General features: G+C 34.2%; 2 protein-coding genes across 2 annotated transcripts; one reads left to right on the plus strand and one right to left on the minus strand.

Moving 5' to 3' along the window:
* Positions 1-4,676: 4,676 nt before the first annotated feature.
* Positions 4,677-5,906, minus strand: LOC143590578 (uncharacterized). The gene has a single exon (XM_077071016.1). It carries the CDS (start codon positions 5,904-5,906, stop codon positions 4,677-4,679), a length of 1,230 nt encoding a protein of 409 aa, XP_076927131.1.
* A 12,888-nt stretch (positions 5,907-18,794) lies between these two features.
* Positions 18,795-20,170, plus strand: LOC143590580 (zinc finger protein ZAT9-like). Its single transcript, XM_077071017.1, has one exon. The coding sequence runs from the start codon at positions 18,795-18,797 to the stop codon at positions 20,043-20,045; it is 1,251 nt and encodes a 416-aa protein (XP_076927132.1). The 3' UTR covers positions 20,046-20,170.
* The last annotated feature ends 1,811 nt before the right edge of the window (positions 20,171-21,981 follow it).

The following is a 21,981-nucleotide window of genomic DNA, read 5'->3' on the forward strand; positions in this document are numbered from 1 at the left end:
ACCGTAACGAACGAGAAAGAAACCGACCAAATTCGCGTAAAGTCACTGCTTTTTGTTTTAGTTCCAGTACCACCGTAAAGAAAACCGACCAACTACCATTTGTGTTTTAGTTCTAGTATCGTAAGAAACCGACTGAATTCACGTCGGTTTATCATTTCAACGCTCGAGACCGACAACCCTTGAGTTTTACCACCACCCAGATTTTACCGACATGTCCGACGCAACGCGCCAGGTAAATTCCTCGTTATTTATAAGAATCAAATAATCAATCTCTACCAACTGATAATTTAGTATATACATAACCGGCTCAACGTCCTCGGATGCCTAAAACTAACTATAATGTTGAGACCGTTTTTCTTTTCTTTTTTTATGCGTATAACATTAATTAGAGAGTATATATGAATTATAAGAATTATAGATCGGTACCATACCAGTACCACGGTACCGAAAATCCCGATCTCGAAAATTGCAAATATTTGGTACCGGTACTAATACCAAAAAATCCGGTTCCGTACCAAGACTGTATAGGTATTGAATGTAAATTTTGAAAATACCGGTACCTTATCGATACTGAAACTCACAAGTCGGCTTTACTTGTTTACACGTAGGTTGTATATAAAATGCTTATTATACTCGTATTAGAATTGATTAGAAGAAAAATACTGTTAAAGCTTAGACGTATTTGATAGTATTGAGCAAGTCATTTCAGTAATTGAACTTTTAATTGAATTTATATTAATATTTAAATATATATACAAATAAAATAACATAAATAAGCTATTTGGGTCCAAGGATCCAACTGTTAGACTAGGCTTATATAATGATTCTGGGCCTATTACCCTAATTGTGTGCTTCATAAAAATCTTGTAGCGAATAATAAATAGTTTCTAAAGCGGTTTTCGAAACCTGCTTTTCATCAATAGAACTTGTTACCATAAATTCACGGTACTTCATTAGTATCATGCTAACCAATATTCATGCACGAAATAGCTCGTAACTTGAAACTCAATCGAAGTTGGTCTGGTTGTACTCCCTCCCAGCTAGAGGTGCATAAATCGGGTTTTCTAAATACCCAGATTCGGGTATAAAACCAGGTTCGGGTATGACCGGGTGCGTGTATGACCGGGTATTGGTAATAATCGGGTAGGGTTCGGGTCGGGTATTGTCTCTAAAAATCATACCCTATGCATCGGGTTCGGGTCGGGTATAGAACCGGGTATTCTAAAACCGGGTATTTGAATACCCTATTATCGGGTATTGAAAAAACTCCATTTACGGGTTTTTTCGGGTTTTTTCCGGTATTTTTTTTATATAGATTGGATTTTTTAAAAGTTTACACTTTTTAGGGGTATTATTCGGGTATTTTTAAGGTATTTTTCGGGTATACATCGGGTTTTTGAAATACCCGGTTTCGGGTATTGGAAAACCTCGGTTCCGGGTTCGGGTATTACCGGGTACAAATCGGGTTTTCGGGTATTACCGGGTACAAATCGGGTCCGGTTTGGGTTCGGGTTTTAGTGCCAAAATGCATACCCTATCCGTACCCTACGGGTAGGGTCGGGTTCGGGTATTAAAAACCCGGGTATTAGAAAAACCGGTTCCGGGTATTTATTTCGGGTCCGGTTCCGGATTCGGGTTTTTTATGTACCTCTACTCCCAGCTAACTCAGCTTCTAAGCTTGGCTCGCTTGTTTAAAATAACCCAATTTTTAATATTTTATAGACAAAAAAAACTTAAATTTTTTAAACCCAACTTTCATTATTATCAGGTCCATTTCACGTCAACACTTTTTTATTTTTAAGTTCTAACAATCTACTCGAACAAAAGCAACCGAGCCAAACCCGAATTCAAGTTTTTGTACATCAAAAAAGTTCATTGAATCGTAGGGTTTGTTTCTGATGTTTTAAGTATAGTGACTAAATTTTTATAAATTATATATCGTCATTATTTAAAAATTGGCCAGGTCATAAAGTCAACGTCGACTTAAGTCGGTCTTTTTTCCAACAAGATTGGGTTTTCATGAATTGACATCCTTGAAAGATAATATGGAAGAATGTTGTTTTAACTTTTTAGTCTATTTTAAGTATATTACAATTTAATAATATAGTATAACTTATTAGTCATGGTCAAAGTGAAACTTTAATGAAGTCGAGTATTATAGTCTAGTTTGTTTGTTTGGTTGTTTTAATTATTTATTTTTTAACGGTCAACAAATAAAATTGCCCAAGTACTTCGTACAGGGTGAACCAGTAGCAAAGATCACCGTCAGCTGGTCGATCCAGCCATATGAAACCCTTAAACACATCAAGTTATCTCTAGTGTATGGAAAAATATATGTTACTAATAAGTTATAAATTAATAACTTTTTATAACTTTCACTTTCACTCTCAAAAGCAACAATTTTCATGTAAATGTAACAATAGCAACACACTATTTCTCTCCCATGATTTCTTTTATTTTAGCCTCAAACATGTCCTAATACTCTTAAAGTTTGTTCTGACCAACCTTCATGTGGCAGATGCATTCATTAAGGTCGAGTGTTGTGGGCGTTAAACCACCGATGTGGCATCACTTTTATAGGTTAAGGGGCGGGAAGGAGCGCTAAACACTATGCTGGAGGGGTTAACAAGGTGTTATGAGGGCAGTAAGGCGTTAATGGCGAAAGGGGGAAGGGGTTGGGCATTAGGGGTGATGGCCGATGCGGATGGTTGTGGCGCCCGCAGGCGTTACTCCATAATGTTCGGTTTAAGAGTCTTTCTCGACCATGGTTTGAATATTTTTGTGCTATGGTTTATCTCAGACCTCCTCGTTTTCGATTGAGGGTAAATATTAGAGTTAATTCAATAACATAAACTTGTTTTTACGCTTCTTTCAATTAGCTTATTTTGCAGATACTATTTTCTAATAGTCGTTACTATATAATATACTCTATCTCCACTTAAATTGGGTGTATAGACTTTCACCCTGATAATATTGTACCGAAATATCAGTGTTAAACTGATTTCAATACGGTATTCGATACTCAGTTTGGTTCAAATTAAATATCGGTAATATTGGCAGTTTGGTACCAATCTCATCCCTATTTTAGAACAAAAACATGTGCTTGGGGACCCATGCATAAGGGCCTCCCAAACTGAATACCTCTCCTCGTTTATTTTCTTGTTTGTTTCTCTTGCGTTTCATGACTAGTTTTCTTCTCATGCACCTCCCATTTGATCGAATGCTCATTTGCAATTCTTTTCAAAAGTAATACAATTATTTGTGATTAATGTAATGCAACTATTCACAACTTACAAGCATTCGAACACATATATTTGACTTGATCAAACATTGCAGCAATGATCAAATGATTTAAGGCTAAATATTAACCGGTCCTACACTGTTTACAAAAAAATAAATTACTATTTAGACACAAAGTAACGTTTTTCTTTAGATAGTACCAAGTATAACACTAATATTGATACAATTCGATATGATTTTTATGATTTGTATCTTTCATTGCACTCCAAGAGTGTATTTTTTTTATAACTATCTATAAACATATTGTTTTGCATCATGTATAGGATGGTGACAAGAGACTAGTTGGGCGTTGGGAGCAATCAAAGGGCGACTTGCATTGACAAATCATATGGTGGCATGATGCTTACCCAAAAAGTCTATTTTACAAGAAATCAACTTTTATTTATTGTTAACTCAATTATTATATACTTTTAATTAAAAAAACTAACATATACCAGCTAGTGATAGAGGTTTGGGTTCTCCAGTAAAAAGTGGAGACCCAAGTTCGAATCTCACTCGTGTCACTTTTGGGTGAATATTGACAATGAAATATTTGAGCTACACATTGTGCAACGGTTGTCAGTTCGAACTCTGAGCCCACCCGGGTTTTCGTTCCACCGTGTATTACGCTAGAGAATTTTGTTCTTGTGGTGGCAGTGTGGCACAACGACTGTCAAGTGACAGTCGGCGATATGGTTTCTTGGGGGAACGCCCAAGCCAACTCTTAAGTCAGCGTAAGCCCGGTTAAGATAACATAGTCTGACTAGAATAGGACACCAGGGATCTAAATTTGAAGAATGTGGTAGTTTAAATACAAAAAAAGTCGTCGTTCTAAAAATGATACTTTGTCATTATATTTTTTTTAAAGTTAACTTCATTAAAAAACTAGCAAGCCACAAAAATGGGGCCACTCACAACAACCAATTACAACATATACAAGGGGTATCTCACCCAACCATTCCAGTCAATCCTAGTATAGTTCGATCTATATTTTATCCAAATAAACGATAGCCACTTAACTGTAGCCATAACCTCAACCACTTTAGGAACGGACTTATCAAAAACGGCCTTATTATGCTCCTTCCAAATCGCCCAGCAAGTAATCATAAAAATACACCGAACTATCTTCTTTCCTCTTTCGGATGTCTGGAAAGTATTTTGCCAAGCAATCATTTCTTCAACCGAGCGGCTATTAGTAGGCAGTAAACGGCACCAACTCCAAACCTTGCACCACACTTCAAAAGAGAACCTGCAATTGACGAAAACATGGTTGTCCGTTTCTTCCTCGGAACTGCATAAAGAGCATGTAGTAGATGATAACGGGACGTCTCTTTTAACCAATTCCGAACATGTAGGAACTCTCTCCTTTTCAATCCTCCAAAAAAGAATGTTGACTTTTATCGGAATCCAATATTCCCACCACATTCTTTGAACCGGTTGATCGTAAAGATTTTTTTCATCGCTGCTTTAACATTAGCCACAGAGAATCCATCGCTATGATTATCATCCCATATCCAAAGATCTCTACTACCACTGAAGTTAACATCAGACAGCAAAAATAACGCGTCTTGGGCTTCTGAAATTCCGGTCACAGGCGTAGCTCCCTTCATCCAATCACCAAAAATCCTAATGTTCCCACCTTCCATTCTGATTCGGTTACAAACTGGAGCATTTTTATCCGTCTCTGATTTGAAAAGAGTAGGCCAGCGCATCCATAACGGGGTGGTACCAACCCAAATGTCCTTCCAGAAACTGACGCGACTCCCATCACCAAGTTTACAAGAGATTAATTGATCAATTCGTCTCCCATCAAACCGAATGTTCCCTAAAAGAGACACAATGGATTTCCAGACCCCACGGCACGCTTTATTGACTGGTAAAAACGTCCATTTATTCCTTCCACCATGAATACTAAGAATCGACTTTTTCCAAAGCCCTTGATAATCGGATTTGAACCTCCAAGCCCACTTTACGAGTAAAGCCGAATTCACCTCCGATAACTTAGAGATACCCAAGCCCCCGAACCGTTTGGGTTTCGTAACAACATTCCAAGACACCAAATGTATCCCTTTCCCCTCTTTGCTGCCTATCCATAAGAATTTCCTCATAAGTTTCTCAATGTTTTCAAGAACTTGACTTGGCGCTTTGAAAAGCGATAGGTAATACACCGGAAGGCTCGCTAGCACAGATTTAATCAATGTTAAACGACCTCCAATGGATAAAACTTTAGCTTTCCAAGATTGTAATCTGTTGCAAATAGTATCTATCACCGGATCCCAATGAGCAATCCTGTTCATGTTCGCTGCGACTTTGATCCCCAAATAAGTAAACGGGAAGCTGCCCACTTTACACCCCATTGTTTCTGCCAAGTTGCTGACCTCCATATTCGAGACGCCCAAGCCGAATAAAAAAGATTTCTGCACATTAAACTTCATACCCGAACACATATTAAAAACCCGTAACAACCTAGACAGCATAACAATATTCTTTCTAGACCAAGTCCCCAATAATAGAGTGTCGTCTACATATAACATATGCGAGATAATAACTCCATTACCTGATAAAGAAAACCCTTCCATATCCCCCAACCGACATGCTTTATTAATCATGCAAGCAAAAGCTTCCATAATAAATAAGAATAAGAAAGGCGATAGAGGGTCGCCTTGTCTGAGCCCATTTTGGCAATAGAATTCAAACGTTGGCGACCCGTTAACTATCACCGCTGACCTGGCTGACTGAAGAATTGTAACACCCCGTAACCGCAGCGGAAACGTACACGGGATGCAACAGACACATCTGATATCAACAGCATTGCTTATAAAGAAAATACCACTACATTAGTTTATAACATATTACATTGTTGCGAGTTTCGTTACTGTCTAGGTGTTACACACATATTTTACCGATAAGACATTAATAAATTCATTACAAAACATAGAGCAGCAAGCTTCCAACAGGTAGCACAGATAGTTAAGCACATATCAATCATTCCAACTTTGGCATACCTAGAAAACATGTAAAGAAAACGGGTCAACTACAAATAGTTGGTGAGTTTCACTAATTTAAATAAACACTGACAAATCATTTTAATAATCATTCATTAGCAATATAATCATGCTGGGAACTATGTTACCCCAGAACATTTCCATTAATCTTCTGGGAACTATGTTACCCCAGAACAATAATAACCTCTGGGAACTACGTTACCCCAGAACAATAATAACCCCTGGGAACTACGTTACCCCAGAACAATAATAACCTCTGGGAACTACGTTACCCCAGAACAATAATAACCCCTGGGAACTATGTTACCACAGAACAATAAATACCCCTGGGAACTATGTTACCCCAGAACAATAACAACCCCTGATAAACAATTTATATATTCTGTGCACCAAACCATATATATATAAACATACAAGTATTTCCATACGATCGGTATGTACTTAAATACTTTAAATAAGACATGTTTTCCGCCCCGGGAAATATATTTAGAAACAGTTCATTAAAAGGGGCTCGTGAAAACTCACCTTTTTGTGAGTCGGTGGGTAATACAATGAACAGCTACGTGCCTGGATCTGTAATATAATATCTAGTCGTTACTATATAATTCCCGTAAACTAAATCTATGTCAATCGGCACGTCTGGGGACATTGTTAACCCAGTACTGTACTCGATCCGGGGACAATGTTAAACCCGTGACACTTCTAAGGACTCAGATTGTGACATTGCTTAGAGTCTGGCGGTCAAGATTATCATTTTTATGATTTCCTTGATTTGCGTGCCTAGCACGGTTATCCGTCTTAAGTTTCAAAAATGAGTTTGGTCACACCCGACCCAAAAATGGTGTTTGGATGCTATTTTAGTTAAAGTGATGAAATTAGAGCTCCGCGGGGCCCGTTTCCGTCATTTAGGTGCCGGAAACAGTAAAATCGGGTAAAATTACCCAAATCATCCGAATTATTTTCGGATGATTTATTTTTACTTAATTTACTTAGATTTATGAAAATAGTCCATTTTTAAAGTTTTCGTGTACCAGTCAGCTCGCTTATGCGAACTTTGCCGGTTTACACGTTTTAAGCTTTAAATATTTGTTTTTACGTTCTTTTTAGCACAAATAATTACCCGTTTAGTCTCGGGTCTTGAAATTTTGCACAAAACTTATTTTGACAGAAAGAAAATTTTACAAAATTTTTCCAGATTTATTTTCTTATATTTACATTTATTTATCTATTTTTAAATCTTATTAAAACACTAAATATGTCAAAAATACCAAAACACTTTAGAAAAATCCCAAATTTTTCTGGGATGATCTCTGTCATCCTCATAACTTCCTGGAATTTTTCCAGATTTATTTTCCTATATTTACATTTATTTATCTATTTTTAAATCTTATTAAAACACTAAATATGTCAAAAATACCAAAACACTTTAGAAAAATCCCAAATTTTTCTGGGATGATCTCTGTCATCCTCATAACTTCCTGGAATTTTTCCAGAATTTAAAACTCATTTTTCAAGCCATTTTCACCCAAAACCGAGCTAGAAAGCCCTAGAACTCGTTTCACCGAAAAGCCTACTTAGACTTTTCCAACTGAGCTCAAATTTTGTGGGTGACTTTTATATGTTATATAAAGCTTATCTTAAATTTTCCAGAATTTTTCATCATGTTTAGCTATTTTTCACTATTTTTGGCCAAAACCGAGCATTAAATTCACCAAATATTCATCTTTTATCCAAAAATTACCAAAAATTCACAGATCTCATATTTTCATGTGTAGATCATCTCTGTGAAATTTCGTGACCCGACTCTAAGCACATGAAAATCTGTCCAAATCTCATATACACACGAAAACCGAACTATCTTGTGTTTTCTAGCTTTAGATCGCAAGGATCTCGGTTTCTAGCCTTTGCTAGCCGCTAGATACAACACCTACAAGCACAATAACACTATACCAAGCAAACTATACCAACAATCAAACCATTTCTTTCATAGTGTCGGTTTTTAAGTAAAAACAAAGGTTTTAACCGTAAAAATCCGTTCTCGACTCTTTTTACTCATTTCTTGGACCAAGATCCCTTGTATAACATGTATACATCTCTTGATCATGCAAGAGTCGGTTTCATCTCGGGTTTTCACCCATCTTTCACTTGGAAATCCATTTTAACAAGATTTTAACCGTAAAATTTTATTCTAAACACTTTTAACTCATTACTTGGATCAAGATCCTTTGTATAACTTGTATACATCCCTTGATCATACAAGAACCGGTTCCATCTCGGGTTTTCACCCATATTTCACTTGGAACCTCTTGTTCTTGCAAAACAACTCAAAATAAAGAAATCAACACCAAAGATCATGTATTATAACATGTTTATACCTTGTGTTCTTGATTAGAATGGATGGATTTGATGAATACTTGAAAGAGTTAGAGATTTGAGAGAGTTTATGAGTGAAATGTGTTGTAAAAAAAAAAGAAAAGAATGGAATTGTGTGTGTGTATACATGGCCGGCCAAAGAGGTGGGGTGGGAGGGCCCCACAAGTTCAATATTAGCCACACATTTGGATTACACAATCCGGATAATGTTGTGGATAATCTGGTTCAGTTCGTTTCTCGTTTAAACTCGTAATTCGGCTTAAAACGAGCCTAAAATGGTCGTTTTTCGGGTTAAAATAAAATTTACATAAAACTGATTTAAAAACTTTAAAAACTTAACCCATGACATTAAAACATCATATTATTAATAATTACGCATCTTTTTCGGCTTGATTGATCGTCTCTTGCTTGGTTTGGTGTTAAAGGTTTCGTTTAGCGTACCGACGTACCATTAAATCGAAATCCTTTTTCTGTGCTATAATTCACCTATCCCGAAGCATTAATACTTCGTAAACATCACTAAACATTATATACTTCGTCTATAATGTAATTCCCGATTCGTTCGGGTTTCAATAATCGTTCATTGGTTAATTGTAATTCCAATACGATTCACTATATAATCGAGTATGATTCGTACTATGAATCATATATACTCGTATAAACGTACTATAACTCATATAATCAGTATTAAATAACACGTAAATAGTATATTCCGGCTAGGGTATACCTGGATTTGCCGGAATCGTTACAAGAATGCCTCTAATCCAAAGGCACCACTTCCCCGGAAACCCCATCTGGTCCAAAATATCAATCAAAAAATCCCAGTTCACGTTATCATACGCTTTCTCGAAGTCGATCTTGAACAGAAACGCCTTCTTCTTACATTTTTTAGCCCAACCAATAATTTCGTTTAGAACTAACGGTCCGTCCAGAATGTATCTGTCTTTAATGAACGCCGATTGTGACTCCGAGATAACATCGTCCATAACATTCTTGATTCTTGCCGCAATAACTTTTTAAATTACTTTACTAATAACCCCAATTAAGTTTATCGGACGATAGTCCTTTAAACCCAACGGCGTTTTAGTTTTAGCTATTAAGGTGATAAACGACAAGCTGCAATCTTTATTAATAAGCCCCAAATCATAAAAGTCTTCAAACAATCTCATAAAATCATCTTCTAAAAGATCCCAGAAATGTTTAATAAACCGGAAATTAAATCCATCCGGCCCCGGAGCCTTGTCAGAACCACAATCAAATATCGCTTTTTTTACTTCTTCTTTGCTGAAAGGGGCTATCAAATCTGCTCGCTTATCCACAGGCACTTTCTTGAGGTCATTGCATTCAAATCTCGGCCGTCTACTAACCCTTTCACGAAACAACTCTCTATAAAACCTCAAAACTTCTTTTTTAACTAGAGGAGGATGTGAAATCCAATCTCCATTAACCATAACACCCGGAATACTATTGGATGCTTTCCTTCCGTTAATACATCGATGGAAATATGCCGAATTATCATCCCCCATAGAAGCCCACTTCACCCGAGCTTTTTATTTCAGATCTTTTTTTTTCAACATAAGCAATCTCTCCACCTCTTTCTTACTCTCTTCCCAAATCCAAACCTCCTCATCCTCTAATTCCCCCTCTTCCACTTTCGCTTCTAAACGAGATATATCATGTTTTAGCATCTCTAATTCTGCCCCTTCCTTAATTGATAACGAGTGCCACCAAGATTTCAAACCCACCTTAACAGCCGCAAGCTTCCTGAATAAAGAAAGACTCGGAGGCTCATTGGACGTAGCTCTTTGCAAAACATTTTTAACAACCTCCTCGCATCCTTCCCTGTCAAGCCACGAGTCAAACCATCTAAAGGTTTAGCACCGTAGTTTAGATCAACCATAGTCAATAAAATAGGAGTATGATCGGATAACTCCCTTGGCAAAGCCCTTAGACACGCCCCATGCCATCTATTGAAAAATCTTGACAAACAAGCATTCGGTCAATTTTACTCATTTTGGCCGCATTACCTACTCCTGTCATGTACGTGTATCTGTTCCCTGCATAAAAAACTCTTGCAAACAAGCTTCGTCAATAAAATGATTAAAATCCGACGCCGCCCTGCTATTGAACTTCGAATTCTTTCTTTCTTCCACCCATCTAACCGCATTAAAATCCCCAATCAACATCCACATACCCGATTTACCCTGCATAACACTAAGCAATCTCTCCCATAAATTTCTCTTTTCGCACACCTTCTGGGGGCGTACACGTTAACAATATTAATCAAACTACCATCTTCAACCAGGGTACCCGAAATCACAATATAATTGTTATCCTTGACAGTATGAATCCTAGAAAACTTTATGGGATTCCACAGACAAACCAAACCCCCCGATTTTCCCCTCGCCCCAACTATCTCAGAATCAAAGCCCCCATTTCCCCACACCGAAGCATTATATGTAGAGCTAATATCATAATACAATCATTATACTTTGCTTCTTATTTCTAAATATTTATCAGTAAACTACTCCGTATTTAATATTAAATTAAATGTTTTTTTTATTTAACTTGTGTAATACATGAGTTTATAGCTTATTATATATATATATATATATATATATATATATATATGTGTGTATGATATGTATTAAAACAATTAATTACAAAATCGTCAGCATCTTTCATACGTATCTTTTCAATTACTTCGATCTGTAAGTGTATGGAAATAGAAAGATTTCGTTTTCACACTCACAAAAGGAAAATTATAATATACTATTAATAGTTGTATCCAAAAGTATCAACATTTAAGAAATTAGATGTTTTGTTAATTGAGTGTAAGGGTGATTTAAAAATAATATTGGTAATCCAGTTTGAATAGGTAAAACCGGTTGAATCAACACGGTTAACGATTCATACTTTCATAAATGTAATTTTATTTTTTTATGCTGGATTGAATGCTCTCATAATACGATATTGGTATTTTTTCTAAACAATAAACACAAACAAAACCTAAGGAAAACTTCTCATAGGAGTCAATGTCACGAGACCTAATCCACCTGATGATGCTTAAACCTAAAAATACCGCATGAGTGAGATTCAAACCGGTAAGTGTGTGACGTCAAACTAGAAAATACCAAAGAAGATGACACATGGCCATATTGGTATATCAACAGGAGTTAATTATTCACTTTTTTGTAAGATCTCGAAATGCACGAGACAACCAAGTTCTAGATATCATGGACATACCGGGTACTCTCGATAATGACACTCAAATTACATGTGTATATACTATATATTATATGTGTATTATATATAAGGCAAATCTTACACACGTACCGGAGGAATTAGGCTGCCGACATGAAACATGTGTACCTGTCCCCATGACTCGTTATCCCCATCTAAACGGTTCGTTTTAATTGTCCAGTTTTTGAAAAACATTTGCATGGGAAGACTTTCGAGAAGCTTAAAAATTGACCATGACCAAAGACCTCTACTTGGCATTAATAATGGTAATTAATTATTTACAATTCCGGTTTTTGCGCACAATCAAGGCACTTTAAGGCAAAAATTTTAATTTCCCCCCATCCCCACACTTAAGGTTGACATTGTCTTCAATGTTTAAAATTTAGCATTTAAAAGAACATTAACGAGGACGGGATTAAAATTGACTGATTATAAATTTTAAAACCGGGCTTAATGTGATGGTCCTAAAAAATATACAACCATACAATTACACTTTTAACAATAAAACTAATAAAACAAAAAGAATTATGAAAACAAAATCACCTGATAAGAAAAATAAGCCACTCAAATATACTCTTGGTTTTAGACAAATGAGGATTAATCGGCGACAAGTCGGTGAGGCGACAACTAGAGATTAATTGAGGATTAATAGGCGACTAGTCGTGATTTTTACAACACTACATATGAGAATATCATACCAGATCGAGGAAATTCGCAGACACCCGTTCCCCCTAGCTAACATTAATAGTATTGATGCACTCATATTTTTCAGTCGAAACAACATTTTGTACCAACACTGTCTTGACCCCTTGAAAGTCCTATTATTTTTGTTGGGTATCCCAATAAAATAAATATATTTTCTGATAAGTTTATGGTCCTCATCATTTAAAGTCGTACCTTTAGTGCTCAACATTACATATTCTTCAATAAAGTTCATAGTTAAATAATGTAATCCTGATGATATTCTAAATCTCGATTAAATAATACAAATACTTAAGAAAGCTTGGTATGAATGTATAATACACTTGTTAGAGGGGACGAAGTACGGCTCGAGATTAGCAGGGGTAAAATGGAGCCGTCCTTGAATACCATCCTGGATCCGGAACTACAAGCCAGTTTCTCCCAGATATTGAGGAAACACAAGAACCCTCAGGAAAACTGGGAGAAACCAGGAACCAGGACCACTATCTGGGCTCTTTTATGGTTAAGTCAAGTTAGTGACCTATAAGAACCGAAGGGTTAAAGGAGTTAAGGGGTAAGGGAGATGGTGTAAACATGCCTATAAGCATTTTTTATTAATTTATTTTTTGCATCCGACATGAAAATAATCAAGTTTCAGAATGTGATATTAATATACATGTGTAGTTATTGATATGCTGAACCGTCAACCAATTTACGATCCATTTAACATTTTTTATATAAATGATCAACTCATAATGTTTAATTACATAATTTTAAACGCGTCTTAAATTTTAGTACGACACAAATGCCATCTATCATCTCTCTATTGGGAATTACCCATTAATTAGCCAATTATTCTCATTCTTCTTTACGAACTTCGATTCATTCTAGCCTCATTTGTATCCTTTACGTGGCACATTATCAAAGAGAATCATATTCTATCATGGTCAAACATTCCATAAAGTAATCTATGTGATTTATTTCAAAATGATGACCCAAGACAATGGAATTTTTGTTCCCCCACAAAAGGGGTTGACATAGTTCTCAAAATTCACATAGTTTGACCATTCGTAGTCGGCCACCGTTATGGCGTTTTGGGATGAAAACTTTTTGGTTTGGCGTTTCGGGCCAAGCGTTTCCTACAAATCACGTATTGGCACAAATTTTGAGGGTTTTGTGAGAGAGAGGTAGAGGGGGGAGGAGAGAGAGACTTTTTAGAGTCGTTTTCGCACTACATCCACTTTCTGCAAAATGTCTAAAAGCTGACTAGGCGTCACATGACGTAAAATGCCAATGTGTGTTTAGTTTTGACTACGCATGGTCTTAGACTATATGTCATGGAAGTTAAAAAATTGATATAGTAGGGCTTTATTGTCTCAAACATCGTGTCGGGCTGGATGGATGGAGCGGCAAGATGGGGGCTACAAAATTTAAAGGGTGGTAAGGAAGGATTATTGACATGTGGTGGGGCTCAAATCTAAAGGGGTGGGGCTTTATACCATAGCATGGCTTTAAGGATGTCAGGATGTGTATGTCTTAGGTTGAGTGGTCGGGAAGAATGATAGATCAGATGGTAAGATGACGCTGAAGTGATGAAATAGTTTAAAATGGTGAGTGATATGTATAACACATAGCTTTGGTATCATCTAACCTACACACTTCTGAATAAGACAGACAAAACAGGTCTTATCGTGTTACACGTTTTAGAGATTACACGCTTAACACAAGTATCAAACATCAATACGACTCATCTAGCTACTTTGTATCCCATTCTATAACACATCTTTAAGTTTTATAAACCAATAAAGAGAAATGACCGAGCACAACCTTGAATTTCAACTACTTAGAAAAAAATATAAAAAATTCACATAATGTACTTTAATATTAACATTTTTAATTGTGTTTTAAACAGATGTTCAATTAACAGCCAACACACACTAGTTTAACAAGGGGAATACTTTTTTAATTAACTTAAAAATGTCACTTGTAATAAATAGAAAATCTCCATAAAGAAAATAGTAAACTAAATAAAAAATCTTGAAAGGTGAAACATGCGTTACAAGCATTAACTTTTTAGAATTTATTATGATACTAGGTTATTAACCCGTGTACGATACGGGTGGAAATATTGATATTTTCAAACATACACATGTCATTTAAAAGGACAACATAAGTTGTTATATGTTATTCGGGACGACAACATACTTAAAGTTGTAAATAATATTGGTACGAAAACAAATGATTGTGAAACACAAAGATAAACCCAAATAACATTCAAATTACAATATTTGAAAACATAATCAAAGGTTAAAAATGTAAAATTTATATGCTACAAAAAAGACTTCCTTATAAACCATATTTATTCTTTATTTGTAACTTTGTCTTCCTTGTTTAATATAAGAATTTTCACACCACTCTTCGCTCTTGATAAAGCTACATAGAGTTGTCTATGTGTAAACACTGGGTCTTTGAGATATATGTCAACTTTTGCTAGAGATTGATCTTGTCTTTTGCTAATGTTCATTACAAAACAGACTACAACTGGAAAAAACTACCTTCTCTTCAATTTAAATGAAAGTTTCTTATATGAAGATGTTAGACCACAACGAATTATATAAGTGCGATAACCAATATTAGTGTCTGAAATAACTTTTACTTCAACAAAACGCCTACCCAAATTAATTACTCACAATTTAGTTTCATTACACAAACCGTTATTCTGATCCATATTGTTTAGTAACATTATTGGCACACCGACTTTTAAAACCAATCTATGAGTCAAAATAATTTCAGTCTTTTTGATTTTTTTAGCATAATGTGTTTATGAAAGTTTTAGTTCAAATTAAAATATAAAAAAATAATTTGTATGATCTTACTTAAAAACCAAAAAACTGTTGTTTATATAGACCACAACTAAATTTGTGTATTTTGTTGCTAAGTTTGGAAACAATATAAATTGAGTAAATCAAATATAAGTAAAAAAATAATGGAGAAATATTTTTGCGCCTATAATTAACATAAATTGATTCGTATACACATCTTAATTAAAACACATATTTTTATTGGTTTTTAAGAAAATAAAATAGTATTGGAAAACTGAAAAATTATGTTTCGTATCATTTCTAAAAAAGAAAATAGAAAGTCTGGTCAAATATAAAAGATAGAAAATTTGTTGAGATTGAATACTACTAAAAACTACAAAAGATTGTTGCAATAGTAGTCAACTTTGAATTTTAAAAACAGAAATAAATAATTGTAAATATTATTAGAAAAAACTTTCCATTTTTTTGGAAGTTCAATAACTAATTGTTAAAACTTTCAAGATAAGATTCTAAAATTTTTACACCGAAAATAAAGATCGTCATTCATATAAAAATGAATTAATTTACATGAATTGTCTAAGCTACATAAAATAAAAAATGATAGAAAATTAACAACTAAAATACATTAGTAATGACCAAAACAAACATAATCAACCTAATATCCATCAAATACTTTTTCCATGCAATTAGCCAATCTACCAAGTTGGGCGGCCATAAATTGATATTACTAAAAATAAATTAATGTTAGATACATTGAACTATTAAAAAAATTAGTAAGAATTATCAATTGATGTAATCGGAATAATTATCATAATAATTTCGATAAGGAAATAAATCAACAATATTTTCACATATCTCAAAACCTTCCTATTGAATTTTGAAAGGAGCAGGTGGAACTTTGGTGACCTGGTCCTACCATGACTAGTGTTAGTCTCCAAATGGTTCTTAAACTTTAAATATGAATAGAGAGCGCTCTCAACATATAAAAATAAAACTGTAAATATGAATTTCAAGAAATCTTACATCAATCAGAACACACATTTGGTGACCAGGTTCTACCATGGCTCGAGCTAGTCTCCGAATGGTCCTCAAACTTCATGATCTGACCTACCTAAGTAGCATCAAGATGTGTGCAACATATAAGTTGAACTGCAAATAATACCAACAATTCAAATAATTAAGTTTCATTCAAGGTACACCAACAATAAGAACAAAAGAAATATATTTAAGTAGAACTGACAATACATAAATTTTAACATGAATCATTCACCTAACCATTTCGCATACATCCAATTCTCAAGCTAACCTGCCTGCATAACAACCAAAAGACCAAATAAGGACAACATAATTAAATTAATATGTGAATTTCACTTACAAACAATAACAAACGATAGAAATTTAAATACAAAGTCGTAGTTATAAGTTATTAAAACTTCAGAAGAGTGAAATGGATGATATAAACAAATGTATATGGAATACCGAATTTATAGAAATGATTGTTGAAATGGTTTTCGAAGTATAAGATTTGGTCAAATAAGTAGTGAAAATTTGAAAATTTAAAAATTAAACATCTAATACTTAAGGCTTTGACAATAGTTATTACATGGTTTTTATTTATAGATGATTTAGATTTAGAGTAAATACATTTAGTAAGGATATAAATTAATTATGTTGTTATATTTGGTCTAAATTTGAATAGTAAAATTGGAGATTCATTGTGTTAGTTTCGGTTTAAGTTTGAAATTTAAATTTGAATATTAAAATTGTCGGTTTTAGCTAAAAGTTAGTTTATAGATGATTTAAGTATCTTAGTATGTGAATTAGTTATGGGTTATTGATTAATTTAATTAATTTTTGAATTATTTAATTGTTAAGAAAATCATAGAAGTGATTGTTATACATGGAAACAATAGAGTTTGTTCAATAAAACTCAATTGTTTTAATATATATATATATATATATAGATAATTAACTTTAAAGTTATTGTTTATCCTAAATTAAGTATTCACTATTTTTGATACCCAATAACTTAAGGATGCTCATCAAGGCAGGTAACTTGAGTTATTGATCAAATTATACATACAATATAAAAAATTAATTAAAGGAAAAACTAAGCTTGGTGCTACTAGCATGATTTTGTTTTGGTGTCGTAACCCGATATCAACCGAATTTATATCAGTTTGTCACCGTAGCAGTGGGTTTTGCTTTTATTTTCTCTCAATATGTTCTTTTGTTGTATTTAGCTTTGACGATTTTCTTTTTTTAGTTCCGGTGCCATAACCCACCACCGATCGAATCAGACGAGATATTTTTTTTAAAATTTCTTTTTTCAAAATCTCAATAACTAATTATTCATTAATTCATACTTCATATTTCGTTTATCTAACACATTATATTTTATAAATACCACAAACACTAAAGGTGAACGGCCGTATCGTTTCCCGGGACGTTCATGCCAAACTCTGAAATAACCGTGGGTCCGGTTAAAACAACACAATCTAGGTAGAGTGAGACAACATAGAAAGCGCGATGACCAAAACACAAAAAGGTCGTCATTATTAAAAAGAGTAATTATTTATGACGTTATCTAACTTTTACACAAGTTCACCCAATCCGACCCGTAAACCATTAAAACTTAAAATTTAACACGGCCCCCATACGCGTGTCCCATATTAAAAAAAAATATTTTTAATATATTTTTATCCCTCAACAAATCCTCTGTACCAGTATCTGTTTCTCTCTGTATAACACCTTTCTGAAAAACCCTGGGATCCTCCAAATTCGATCCACTTAATATTCTTGACCGTCAGATCAAATCAACTAGCTTCTCTCTCTTGATTACACGTGTCACACCTTTCTCTCTCTCTCTCTTTCTCTTTCTTATTAGTACTTTGCTTCCATGCATGAACAACAAACACACAGATGAAACAGTCATGGAGTCTGTTTAATTTCATTCCTCCAAAAACTTAATCTTTATTAAAAAGTTTCACCTTTTATTTTCTGGGCTTTCTTTATTTTTCATTCTTTACCTATTTTGAGTATTAAAGTTATTTTTTTTACTTGTTTTGGGTTGATCTTGAACTTGCCCCAAATTGAAAAAAAATAAAAGTTTTGATTTTTAAAATTTTTTTTTTAGGTTTTTTTAACAAGACACATGATCTGCTTTGGAAAGTGAAAAAACCCCTGAAATTGATTGGCTTTTGGGAGTAGTTTTGTTTAAGTTTGAAACTTTTTAGCTTTGGGATTTGAGCCCTAATGATGTTGGTTCAAGAATAAGTTAAACTTTTTTCTTGATAATTTTTTTTATTTTTATTGATTTTTATTTATTTCTTGGTTTTTACAATTTGGGGATTTTTTATAAAGTTTTGATCTTTACATTAAAAGATCCAAGATGGATGAAGCTTGTTATTATGAGTTGAGATTTGTGTGCAAGTTGTGTGATAAAAGGTTTCCTAGTGGGAAATCGTTAGGTGGACATATGAGGTCTCATGTAGTTGCTACGGCTTCGGCTTCTGCGGTTGCTGGTGCTGGTGGTGCTGGTGTTGGTGCTGGTGCTAATTCAGATGAATCTGATGACAAATTCAATGAAAATGATAAGAATTTGAATACTTATGTGTTGAGAGAGAATCCTAGAAAGAGTTGGAGGGCATCTTCATCGAATGCGAAAACTTTACCTTCACCGAATGCGAAAACTTGCAAACAATGTGGCAAAAAGTTTCAATCTTTGAAAGCTTTATGTGGTCATATGGCTTTTCATTCAGAAAAAGACAAGGGTTTGAAAGCTTATGATGATGATTCTTGGACAAGTGATGATAATAATAATAATAATAGTTATTTCGATACCGATGAAAACGAGGTCCAAGATCCGGTTTTTGGTACAAGATCCAAATCAAGAATGTGCAAGAAGGTAGTGGTTAAAGTTAAACCATGTTCATTGTCTTTGACCAATACTAATAGTACTACTAGCAATTACAATTATGGATCATCATCTGTTTCTGAAATTGATGAGTTTGAACAAGAGGATGTGGCAATGTGTTTGATGAAGTTATCTAAGGATTCCGGGAACTGGGTCGGTGTTAATTCGGTTGGGGAGTCCTCAGACAACGCGTCGGTTGACTTAGAGACTAAAAAGTCTTCACTTGAGATGAACATTAAAAAGAAACTGGATTTGTCTTATGAGGAAAAACAAGAAATTAGGCGAAATTTGTTTAGGGAGTTCGGCTACGATAGTACTTTAACGAAAAGAATTCGAGACAACAACGACGACGACGGTGGTGGTTTATATAAGAAGAAAAACAAATATGAGTGTTTGAATTGCAACAAAACTTTTAGTTCATTTCAAGGGCTTGGTGGACACAGACCATGTCACAAGAAGAACAATGGTTTTACCGCGAGTGAATATGCGCGCGATCAAAAGGGTAAAACCGAGAAGAAAGTGCCGAAAAAGAACAAGTGGCACGAGTGTCCGATTTGTTTCAGGATGTTTAAGTCAGGGCAGGCTTTAGGGGGTCACAAAAGGTCTCATTTCATGAATGGTTATGAAGACAGGATTGATGACATGGCAGCAATGGAACAAGCAGCTGCAACTGCAACTTATACTGATATGTTTGATCTTAATCTCCCTGCTCCGGAAGAGGATTAGGGTCGTAAACCGTGCAAATCGGGCTTGTTTTTGGTTGTTTATCTTTTAGAGAGGTGAAAGTTTCATCTTTTTATTTTACTGTTTATAAATTTTGAACATTTTCTAAAAATTCATTCAAGAACATTTAAATTAAATTTCCCAGTTTTGTTTAAGTTATTTTCAAGAAAGTTTAGATCTTTTTGATGCTTATGTTTTCAAGAAAGTTCATAGCAACTTCCCACTTTTTTTTTTCTTTTTTTTTTTTAAATATTGTCATGCTTTTTCTTAACTGTAGATGTTCAAAATCTTGAATTTATGCTTTAAATTTCAAGAAAATAAAATCAAGAATTTGAGGTGTTTAGTTGGCATCTGTTTTAGTGGGAAGTGCTATGAATAATGGAGATTTACTTTTTGAAACTACACCATGATTCCATGTTTTAATGTATGCATTATGTCTTTAAATGGTGCATTTGTGTGTTTTAGTGTGTATGTGGTAGGCAAAGGAAAGACTTTCTTGAAGTTGTTTTTGGAACATTGCAACCAAATGGGCCCTACAGAATTGATTTTACTTTACTAGAAAATGTAGAGGTAAGCGTAAATTGAGAAAAACCGATCCAAAATCGAGAAAAACCGACCCGAAATCGAAAAAAATGAAACTGAATCAAAAATCAACGGTTTGATTTTTATGCTTTTTGTAAAAACTGATCTTAGAGTTTGGTTTATGCCCAAATTCATTACCTTGAGCCATTTATTTTTGAGCAAAAGTTTTAAGCTCAAATGGTAAAATCCAAATAACTGAAACCGAAAAACCGAAAACGCATGGTTTTTAAAAATTAAAAAAACGAAAGGTATGGTTTTGGGTTCGATTTTAGCTTAAAACCGACCCAAACCAAAGTTGGTGCACACCCTAACATAATGGTTGGTAATTATGTGCAATATTTTTAATTTTTTATTTGCTTTAATTTAATGACCTCTAAACCAAATTTGGTGCACACCCTAACATAATGATCTTACTATTTGGTGTAGGCCAAATTCATTATCTTGGGCCATTTTTATTTTTTCTTTTTGAGCAAAAGTTTATAAATTTAAGCTCAAATGGCAAAACCCAAAGAGCTGATACCGAAGCGAACCCAAACATAAAAACTAAAAGCACACGGTTTTCAAAAATTCAGAAACTGAAGTTTTGATTTTTGGTTCGGTTTTAGCTCAAAACCGACCCAAACCAAACCGTGCTTATATGTAATTTTTTTAATTTTTTATTTGCTTTAACTTAGTGACCTCTAAACTAAAGGATTACTACTACTAAAATGGTGTTAAGTTTTTAACATTTGGTGTATCTTTTTAAGGGTTTATTATCATACATAAATGATTTTAAAGAAATGGGCCATGTTTAACTACCCTAACCAAAAAGGTATTATTTTCAATTGGTCCTTTGCAAAAGGTACTAGTATTTAAGCATGGGGTACAAACTGTGATGCAAGAAGGGGTCCCCACAAAGAGGGTCTATGGACCTTGACTTATGATCTTTAGCTTTTTCTTGCATTACAATAGAAGTTTGTGAGTGAATAAGGGGTTAAGAAATGGAAATAGCATTGAATTTGCAAACAAAATGATTACTTTTTAAAGAACTCCCACACAAAACTTGAATGCAATTTTGGTCCTTTGTACTCAACCCACCATATTTTTTGTATTATGCTTTTGTACTCCATCTTCTTGTCTATTCATTTTTTTGATCATATTCAGCTTTAGATTATTAAACATTTCAAAAAAAAAAAGTTAAATATCATATACATATAGTTTATGAGATAACCCAAAAAACATAATTTTTAAACACTTTTTAAGACTCATACTTTTCTCAAGCAAATGCTCCATCCCATTCCACAAACGTCCTTACATTTTTCATATTATCATCAACATTTGCATTTATTTTTTTTATAATCATTTGTTTACTTTAGTA

Source organism: Bidens hawaiensis, unplaced genomic scaffold, assembly GCF_021521415.1.
Source record: "Bidens hawaiensis isolate Kalapana, Puna unplaced genomic scaffold, B.hawaiensis_p1.1 tig00038670_1, whole genome shotgun sequence".
Taxonomy (NCBI): domain Eukaryota; kingdom Viridiplantae; phylum Streptophyta; class Magnoliopsida; order Asterales; family Asteraceae; genus Bidens; species Bidens hawaiensis.

Excerpts from the sequence above, each read along its gene's own strand:
- LOC143590578 (XM_077071016.1), bottom strand. The coding sequence starts at position 5,906 with ATGGAAGCTTTTGCTTGCATGATTAATAAAGCATGTCGGTTGGGGGAT.
- LOC143590580 (XM_077071017.1), top strand. The coding sequence starts at position 18,795 with ATGGATGAAGCTTGTTATTATGAGTTGAGATTTGTGTGCAAGTTGTGT.